General features: G+C 40.2%; 1 protein-coding gene across 10 annotated transcripts in view; it reads left to right on the top strand.

The window, feature by feature from the left end:
- Positions 1 to 10,527, top strand: part of GRIN1 (glutamate ionotropic receptor NMDA type subunit 1) — a 57,703-nt gene that overhangs the window by 5,040 nt on the left and 42,136 nt on the right. For 8 of the 10 annotated variants that reach the window (XM_075834872.1, XM_075834876.1, XM_075834875.1 and 5 more), the window contains exons 2-5: positions 3,894 to 4,028; positions 4,151 to 4,327; positions 9,014 to 9,076; positions 9,976 to 10,076. In XM_075834872.1, the coding sequence (XP_075690987.1) occupies positions 3,894 to 4,028; positions 4,151 to 4,327; positions 9,014 to 9,076; positions 9,976 to 10,076 (476 nt within the window). The remainder of the gene's footprint in view (positions 1 to 3,893; positions 4,029 to 4,150; positions 4,328 to 9,013; positions 9,077 to 9,975; positions 10,077 to 10,527) is intronic. The other 2 variants (XM_075834873.1, XM_075834881.1) reach the window with 1 other exon arrangement.

Here is a 10,527-nt window from a genome sequence, read left to right as displayed (position 1 = left end):
ATGATGTCATATGATGAAAAAGTGACGTTATTTGAGCTAGTCTAAATGAGCATATGAGTATTTCAGAAGAGATGTGCTGATCTTGTGGGGGGCAGGTCCCTGTCCACTCATGTGATGATATTGCTGAGAACAGGACAGGGCAGCGTCATGATGTAAGTAGGGGAATGAAGACAAGTAGGAGGTCACAAACGGACAGTGGAAGGAGCAGGGGCACAGAGTATTTCAGGGGAGGAGTGTTACTGACAGAGACAATGACTGACTGGTAAATATCTAATTAGATTTTATCATCAGTAAATTTACTGACAGTTGGTAACGCTTCTGCTTAATGAAAACCACTCAATTGTCTTTGAGATCCCCAGGCGTCCATTAGAGTTTCCTCACAGGGGAATTGCTTGCATTGAGTGTGTGGTAAATGAAGTGCCATTATGTGGTGTGAACTTCTGGGGCCTGTTTATCGTCAGCCGGGCAGGACACAAGCCACGGCGGACAGCAAGGAAATATCATGTGCCAGGGTATTTCTGGTACCCGCTTATTTAAAGGGCACCACCAGTGATAATGGCGGCCATGTTTTCCACCTGTGGCTGCAGTAGTCAATGAACTTTTTTTCTAGGTTTGAAATTGATGTTCATGTGAGTCAATATAAAGGATATCTGTCACTAGTGAGACTCTTTTGGATATCCATAAGATATTACTAATTTCTTTGGCTCATTACACTGTATCAGAGCGCTGTCCTGTAACAAGCCTTAAGGTACTTTTAAACCGGCCAAGTTACAACGATCGCCGATCAACGAGACAAGACAAGATCTGCCCAGGTTTCCAGCCTCTGGCTATAAACAAAAAGGTTTCCATTCACTGACAAGTACAGATAAGGAAATGGTGAGGAATTAAAACACAAAGTATATTAGAAAGTGACAGATGTGCTGAGAGGGCTCACGTGTCGGCTCCTTCCAGCTGTGGAGGAAGATGAATCATCAATGAAAGTTCTCTTCATTGTTCGGTTTTAACGCCTTGACTTTTATGTAATGACCCGGCTCAGGAGATGTGGCGGGTGAGAACATCGGATCTCAGTACTGATCTGCTGACAATGGTTCTAATATGTGCACAGATCATGGAAAGGGTCTTTGGTGGAGAGATCAATGTTTATCATATGTTATTTATTGTCACTTTTTTTATTTCTTAATAATGATGTTATGAATATAAATAATACACAAAATAATAAAAACAATAATTAACATAATAGTAAGAATGATGATAATGTACTATATTATTATTATCACTTATTATCTTTGGAACTTGCACAGTTACAGATCTCCCAGTAATCACACTGAGGTGACTGTATAGTGGACTTGGGAGGAGTTAATGTGCATTGTATATAGGAGGAGTTAATGTGCATTGTATACTGGACATGGGAGGAGTTACTGTGCATTGTATACTGACATGGGAGGAGTTACTGTGCATTGTATACTGACATGGGAGGAGTTACTGTGCATTGTATATAGGAGATGGGAGGAGTTACTGTGCATTGTATATAGGAGGAGTTACTGTGCATTGTATATAGGAGGAGTTACTGTGCATTGTATACTGGACATGGGAGGAGTTACTGTGCATTGTATACTGGACATTGGAGGAGTTACTCTGCATTGCATACAGGACATGGGAGGAGTTACTGTGCATTGTATACTGACATGGGAGGAGTTACTATGCATTGTATATAGGAGGAGTTACTGTGCATTGTATACTGGACATGGGAGGAGTTACTGTGTATTGTATACAGGACATGAGAGGAGTTACTGTGCATGGGAGGAGTGAATGTGCATTGTGTAGAGGACATGGAGTGACTGTGCATTGTATACAGGACATGGGAGGAGTTACTGTGCATTGTGTAGAAGACATGGAGTGACTGTGCATTGTATACTGGACATGGGAGGAGTTACTGTGCATTGTATACTGACATGGGAGGAGTTACTGTGCATTGTATATAGGAGATGGGAAGAGTTACTCTGCATTGTATATAGGAGGAGTTACTGTGCATTGTATACTGGACATGGGAGGAGTTACTGTGTATTGTATACAGGACATGAGAGGAGTTACTGTGCATGGGAGGAGTGAATGTGCATTGTGTAGAGGACATGGAGTGACTGTGCATTGTATACAGGACATGGGAGGAGTTACTGTGCATTGTGTAGAAGACATGGAGTGACTGTGCATTGTATACTGGACATGGGAGGAGTTACTGTGCATTGTATACTGACATGGGAGGAGTTACTGTGCATTGTATATAGGAGATGGGAGGAGTTACTGTGCATTGTATATAGGAGGAGTTACTGTGCATTGTATATAGGAGGAGTTACTGTGCATTGTATATAGGAGGAGTTACTGTGCATTGTATACTGGACATTGGAGGAGTTACTCTGCATTGTATACAGGACATGGGAGGAGTTACTGTGCATTGAATACTGACATGGGAGGAGTTACTGTGCATTGTATACTGACATGGGAGGAGTTACTGTGCATTGTATACTGACATGGGAGGAGTTACTGTGCATTGTATACTGACATGGGAGGAGTTACTATGCATTGTATATAGGAGGAGTTACTGTGCATTGTATACTGGACATGGGAGGAGTTACTGTGCATTGTATACTGGACATTGGAGGAGTTACTCTGCATTGTATACAGGACATGGGAGGAGTTACTATGCATTGTATACTGACATGGGAGGAGTTACTGTGCATTGTATACTGGACATGGGAGGAGTTACTGTGCATTGTATACAGGACATGAGAGGAGTTACTGTGCATGGGAGGAGTGAATGTGCATTGTGTAGAGGACATGGAGTGAATGTGCATTGTATACAGGACATGGGAGGAGTTACTGAGCATTGTATATAGGAGGAGTTGCTGTGCATTGTATACTGGACATGGGAGGAGTTACTGTGCATTGTATACTGACATGGGAGGAGTTACTGTGCATTGTATACTGACATGGGAGGAGTTACTGTGCATTGTATATAGGAGATGGGAGGAGTTACTGTGCATTGTATATAGGAGATGGGAGGAGTTACTGTGCATTGTATATAGGAGGAGTTACTGTGCATTGTATACTGGACATTGGAGGAGTTACTCTGCATTGTATACAGGACATGGGAGGAGTTACTGTGCATTGTATACTGACATGGGAGGAGTTACTATGCATTGTATATAGGAGGAGTTACTGTGCATTGTATACTGGACATGGCAGGAGTTACTGTGCATTGTATACTGACATGGGAGGAGTTACTATGCATTGTATATAGGAGGAGTTACTGTGCATTGTATACTGGACATGGGAGGAGTTACTGTGCATTGTATACTGGACATGGGAGGAGTTACTGTGCATTGTATACAGGACATAGGAGGAGTTACTGTGTATTGTATACAGGACATGGGAGGAGTTACTGTGTATTGTATACTGGACATGGGAGGAGTTACTGAGCATTGTATATAGGGGGAGTTACTGTGCATTGTATACTGGACATGGGAGGAGTTACTGTGCATTGTATACTGACATGGGAGGAGTTACTGTGCATTGTATACTGACATGGGAGGAGTTACTGTGCATTGTATACGGACATGGGAGGAGTTACTCTGCATTGTATACAGGACATGGGAGGAGTTACTGTGTATTGTCTTCAGGAGATGGGAGGAGTAACTGTGCATTTTATACAGGACATGGGAGGAGTTACTGTGCATTGTATGCAGGACATGGGAGGAGTTAAAATCTATCATGAATTAATTACTGATCCATTGCAGGTTCATATAGATGAACACACACGTAATAAAAAGTATATTTTAAGCATATCTACAGATTTTCTTCAGTTATTTGTATTGTATCTCTAAATGTTTCATGTCCAGGTTTACGCAATATTGGTCAGTCACCCTCCGGCACCAACAGATCACCTGACGCCAACACCAGTCTCGTACACGGCCGGATTCTACCGGATCCCAGTCATCGGACTGACCACAAGAATGTCTATATATTCGGATAAGGTATGTTATATCCTCACTATATATACTACATGCACTTCTCAATAAGCCATCAATAAAACTTTTGACGTTACCATTGAGGATGAGGAGGATGAGGCCATATTGTTCTCGTTCTTCCATTCCAGAGCATACATCTGTCCTTCCTGCGTACGGTTCCTCCATACTCCCATCAGGCACTGGTATGGTTTGAGATGATGAGGATATTTGGCTGGAATCATGTCATCCTCATAGTGAGTGATGATCACGAAGGTCGGGCCGCCCAGAAGAAGCTGGAGACCTTGCTGGAAGAAAGGGAATCCAAGGTTAGTATAGAAACTTCACGCTGAATTTTTGGATAACCCTGTTAATATTCCTCAGACTGTTACCTGTATGTAGATTTCTATACGTTAAGACATGTTTCTCTTCTCATTGTAACATGACGGCATTGTGCTTATACATCTAGAGTGTCTCACTAGCACCAATCAAACCGTTGTACTAGAATTCATCTCACATGCTTTGCCATAGGCCAAATCTCCTACGTTTAAGTCAATCAATACAAGGGAATAACCTGGAGCTTTGCAAATCTAAATCACAACCACCACCAACATAAACCAGGTTTCATGCCAGTTTGGCGTAACATGCCAGGAACACCTCACCCACCACTTGTGGCCAGCAGCTGGATGAATTGGCTAGCGAAGACAAAAAAATGCGCTGGAATTTTTTGGGATTTTGCCGTGCAGTGCGGATTCTCAGGCGAGCTCTTGCTGTTACATCATCAACATTTGCTCTACCACCTTCACCCAACACGCTGTCTACATGGCTTTTGCTGACATTGCCCATGCCATAGATTGGGAACCCCCCGCTGGCTGCCCAGCTCCCTGAGGAAATGCACTGTGCTCAATTTGGTATAGATGGCTCGACCGCAAAAATGTTACAGACGTAGAATGCTGCTGAGACCACGTATCTGGATAGTCTATTACACGTACACAATCTAACATACATGCAAGTATATAGTGTTACATCTGCACTGCCACGCGGTTTACTATTTTTGGCCAAGAAATGCTAAATATTTTTGTTGCCATTAAATATTAGATCCATACGGGTATTAGACGTTACCTGAATATGGTGGGACCAGACGCTATGATTTTTCCTATTTATTAGCAAGCGCTTGATTGATGAGGTCTGACCCAGGTTTGTTCACATCCCCCTTCCCCATGGGCACTGTGGACCTGCTGAGAACCCTTGGTATCTAAGGCTTCGTAGCTAATAAGAAGGCAGCAGCCCATGGGTCATGTTGCCCTTTTTTCAATACAAGGGACAAGAGGAGGAGTAACAAACAAGCAAAGGATCTACTGTCCCAGATCGATGTAGTAGAGTTAGGCCCCATACACACGGCCTGCCCGTAATCACGGCACGGCCGCATTTTCGGGCCGTGCTCCCATATAAAGTATGGGAGCACGGCCTGTAAAATGCAAAAGAATGGACATGTTCCATAATTTTCAAAAAATTTCTACGGCGCCAACACCGATCCGTAGCGATACGGAAGGGTGTCCGCAGCCAATAGAACTGAATGGGACCGTAATTATGGGCGATTTTACGGTCGTGTGCATGGGGCCTTAACCAGTACCAGGAGAGGAGCCCAATTTTGATATTTGCTATGGTGCCCCCTCTCCCTCCTCACACTAGATTCTGTATGAGGACAATCAGAAGAAAGAGTGGTCCATGATAAGTAACAAGAATTAGTAAAAGGAGCACAGAGTATTTTAGCTTGGCATATCAATTTCAAATTTGAAGTAAGGGGTGATAGGACATGGTCAATCCAAGTTCAGTTTTACAATTCTAGAACCCTAAACTTATGATGTCAAGCTCCTGGAGGTTGAACCGAATTCATATGCCTCTTTATATGGCACCTGATCTCTTCACTCCCTCTAATATATATCTGTGACTCTACGGTAGATCCCTTCAGATGAGGACATCTACAAGTTGCCCTATTACAGATGAACAAATTGGTCCATTTGCGCCAACTAAATGGGCACCCAAAGTACTGACTAAAAGGGCTGGAAAATGCCACACATGCCCTTACCACTCAGCAGAGATACCCCGACTCCTTAAAGAAGTTGGAAGTTAGAAAGGAAAAAATGTCTGTTTTTTTTTTTCTAGAAACAGCGCCGCTCTTTTCCATGGGCTGTGTCTGGTATTGCAGCTCAGCCCTATTCAAGTGGTCTCAAAGCTCTTGATCTAAGTGAACCATTTAATAACACGAGTCCTATTTCTAAGAAGTCAGGGGTGGTTGAGTTCACTTCTTCAGGCCACTTGTATGGCACCATTTACCGGACACAATTGCGCCCCCCTAGTTGAGTTTCCTATAAAACCTTAACTTGACGTAAACCTGTGCTGGTGTGAATAAAAAACATGGAATTTGGAGCTCTGTATCCGAAATGCTCCGACTTCTATAAACATATTATGACAGTCAGTACAGAATTTCAGGGGCATAGCGATAGGGGGTGTAAAAGTAGCAGTCGCGCCCCTCTGCCACATAGGGTGACAGATGGCACGTGGCAGATGGGGGCCCTCTTACAGATTTTACATTGGGGCTCAAGCTCTTCAAGTTACGCCCCTGAATAACTTTATTTAAAATGCCTTGAGAACCCATTACAACAGAATTAAAGGGTTATTCTAGGCAACAGTTTGATGGGCTGGTATCGCTGCCAACCCGGAGGTTTGCGTAACTCCCATATATTGAGGCATATGAATAGGTCATATGTGAGGAATAGAAGGTAAAACTTGTTTGAGGTATAGGTGTATGTGACATACACATGGTGACCATTGCTTGACATCTCCTGGTAACAGCAGTTTGTTTGGGAGTCGTTACAGTGTGATATTATCAGGCTCCTTCTGTATACACTCAACCTTTTCTCTAGACAGGTTTTATTTAAAGGGATCCTGTCATCAACATCTTACCTGTTAAACTCGCCGGACCCCTCAATGGCCGCAGCTGTCCAGAGTTCATATCTGTTCTCTTCTTTCCTGAAGTCCTCCTCTGTCAGTAAATATAGTCGTTTAAACTTTTCCCGCCTTTTATGGTAATTATTTTTCCCTCTGGGATGCAGCTTCTTAACCACACCCACTGCCACCACCTGTCTGGCCCTGACTGGCTAAGGAGCTGTCAATCAAAAAGAAGTAGGTGGAGTCCACTCTGAGATGCTGGAGGAATGAAAATCTGACTCTTTTCAGATGAAGATTTGACTCTTTTCTGCTCATTTGCATACGGCGTGGGACCACTGAAAAATGGAATACTAAAGCTACAGAGCTCACTTAGAACATATTTATAGCTTAGATGACAATGATTTTTCACCCACTTTCACCAGGTATTGCTGGCTTTATAGCTAAAATGCTGGTGACAGGTTCCCTTTAAATTGACATGTGAAGGTAATAAATATATCATCCGTACAGCACACGCTACATTGTCAAATAGATAATTACATCAAAAAATGTTTTTATTAGGAAAATTTATATTAAATATAAAATTGGACAACGGAAAATATGGCATTCCATATGAGCAAATTTTTTAGTATTATTTGACATAAAAAGTTATATTATTTTATTTTTAGATTTTTTTTTTTATATAGAAATTAATATTTTTTATTTGAGAAATTAATTTCTATGATATGATTTATTCAGATGATAGAGCACATACAGTTACGCTTACACTATGAGATTGTGGGAAAAATAATTTGGTTTCCAAATTGTGAAAAATTACCCAATAGTATGTACTAACCTGCCTGAAATACCAAAATCCAGCCGGGTTCATGAACGTTTTAGACATTAGCACATTCCTATTTTTAAGACGTGTGCCCTTTAAAGTCAGAACGCTTTTTATAAAATAGGTCAAAGTTGAATAATAAAAAAAAAAAAAAATACAAAAATATGCTAAAAAATTGACAAAATTGAAACAAAAACAGCCAAATCACTCAAATATTAGAAATATATACCCATTGAAACAATTTATATAATAGGTGCTACTAAAAAGGACATTGTTTTTGCCCCCCTATTTTCACCATACAAGTGAAATGGCATTTCCCCCAAAAATTCTGAACTACACAAATCAATATATTTAAAAAAAAAAAAAAAAAAACACAAAAAAAATAAAAATGTTCTAATAAAATTTTTTAACAATTACTCTATTTTTATCCAATACTCTATTTCATTTATAAGATATTGATCATTTACATTCAGGCAAATAATAATTATATGGACTAATTGAATCATTTCCTGTCATTTTTTTTATTTCTTTTTTAAAATAAAAATGATTTCTATTTTTGAAACTGTATATCATTAATAAAACTAACACGATTATGTTGATTTCTGGTTAATATATATTATGAGGATGTCGGTAGAATTTTCAATGCTTGTCCATAGGGGGTAAATAGACCAGTCATCGTAATCTAGCTTCAATTTTCTCGCATTCTAAAAACACCAAATACGCACATTTTGACCATAAATGAATAATTTAAATTTTTTTATGCATTCCAGACACACAAAAGGGCCCTGGGGCACAACATAAAGTGGTATCTAGACTTTCCTCTATTCGGTTAACTGCCCTAGCCTTGTATTTAATGACCTTGGCTGTGGCACAGTGCCTTCTGGCACACAAGACCTGGGGCAATGCCCCACTGGTCATCGTCCCCGCCCTGCTAATAAATCATTTATTCCATTTTTTTCTTTATCTTGAATTTTTTATCTTAGATATTTTTGATTTTTTTTTAAAAATTTTGGTATTCCGTTGCCCTCGGCCCTCTGCGTACAATATCTCTCCTGCCCGCAGTGGTCGCGTCTACATTTACGGACATACATCATGTGTTTTTTTTGCAAGCTCCAGTGTTATTATGACCCTTTAGCAGAGATGGAGAGATGAGGTGGATGTTGGATTGCTTTTCTACACGCCATATTCAACTGTTTATAATATTCTTCTGTGTCTACATATTTTCTCTGTGCACATTATTCATCAGAGTAAAAAAAGGAACTATGAAAACCTCGAACAACTTTCCTATGACAACAAGCGTGGACCCAAGGTATATATGCATGGAAAATGCACGTAGCCCACCGGTTCTAACCAAGTCACAGACACCCCAAAACCAAAAACAAACCATCTAAATTCCTCCCTTGCCCCCACCTAAATTAGGTGGTCCGTGACTGTCTGCTATTTTTGTGCAATCCGGTAATGGATTGGACAAGACAATGGGAAATGTAAGTGCTGAGCCTGCCCCTGCAGTGAACTCTGTTAATTCTTTGATGCTGGAGGGGCTAGCAAAAAAAAACAACAAAAAAACGAAACAAAAATGAAATAAATATATATTAATGATAAAAAATAAATTGTGGGCACCTCCAGCAGCTAAAGTTTGTTAGGAATGCATGTGAACCAATGAATTAACCTGCAAGTCTTTTTTTATCATTATTATTTTTTATTTTAAAAAAAAAGGAAGATTTACTATTCTACAGTAAAATATTCACTTTTATTCGTCAAAAGGTCAATCCTATATCTAAAAAAAACAAAAAAACACCAAATATTTTTTCTCTTTCTTATTTGTGATACATTTTTTTGGTTTTTTGATTTTGGGAAGAGGACACTCATTGGATTTTTTGTCTTTTTTTTTTTTTTTTTAGAAATTGCATTTCCAGACTTTTTTTTTTTTCCAAATATCTTTAAAAAAAAAAAAATGCACGTCTCTTTTTTTTTTGGTTTTCTTTTTGAGTCTTGGCATGCAGAGTGCAAAATCAAAGCAAGGAAATAAAGAAAAAAAAGGAAAAGGAAAAAAAAAATGAAAGAAAATATTGGACATAGATTAAAAAAAACTGTTTCGTTGTTTGTGAGAAGAGTGTATAACCTTTTTTATCTCTAGATAGCATGGCGCTCTCTCTCGGCAAGGTATGTATTACCCGTGCTAATTCCGTTTGCTCACACTAATCGCAGGCAGAAAAAGTTCTTCATTTTGAACCTGGGACCAAAAACGTGACCGCTCTTCTGACCGAAGCAAAAGGACTGGAGGCCCGAGTGATCATCCTCTCTGCCAGGTAAGCGGACATGACCCAACACATCCCCAACACCTTAGTCACCAACATTTTGGAAAGTTGGCATGTTACCTTGGGTCTATAGGCCAATGTTTTACATGATTTAAAATATAATATATATTTTTTATGAGTAGGAAAGGTCCCGTGTATTAAATAGGGCCAAGTAAAACCAGAAATTGATTCAAACATTTTTCCCTCATTAACAATTTCGTTTCAGATTTCCCATTGAAAAATATTGTACAAATAGTTTAAAAAGGGGTTTTCCACGTTCTGACAACTGATGACCTATTCCCCGGATAGGTCATCAGTATATGAATGGTGCGGGTCCGACACCCGGACCCGCACCGATCAGCTGCTGCAGCTGCCTCGGGGCATCGGACAATATTGTAGGAAGCAGATGGCTGTGGTCAAAGAATAGCGGCCGAGCTGCAGTAGTCGAGTGAATAGGAGCAGA

The sequence above is a fragment of the Rhinoderma darwinii genome, chromosome 8 (assembly GCF_050947455.1).
Source record: "Rhinoderma darwinii isolate aRhiDar2 chromosome 8, aRhiDar2.hap1, whole genome shotgun sequence".
NCBI lineage: Eukaryota > Metazoa > Chordata > Amphibia > Anura > Rhinodermatidae > Rhinoderma > Rhinoderma darwinii.
Note: the sequence above shows the minus strand (reverse complement) of the source record. Positions and strands in the feature narration are given on the sequence as shown.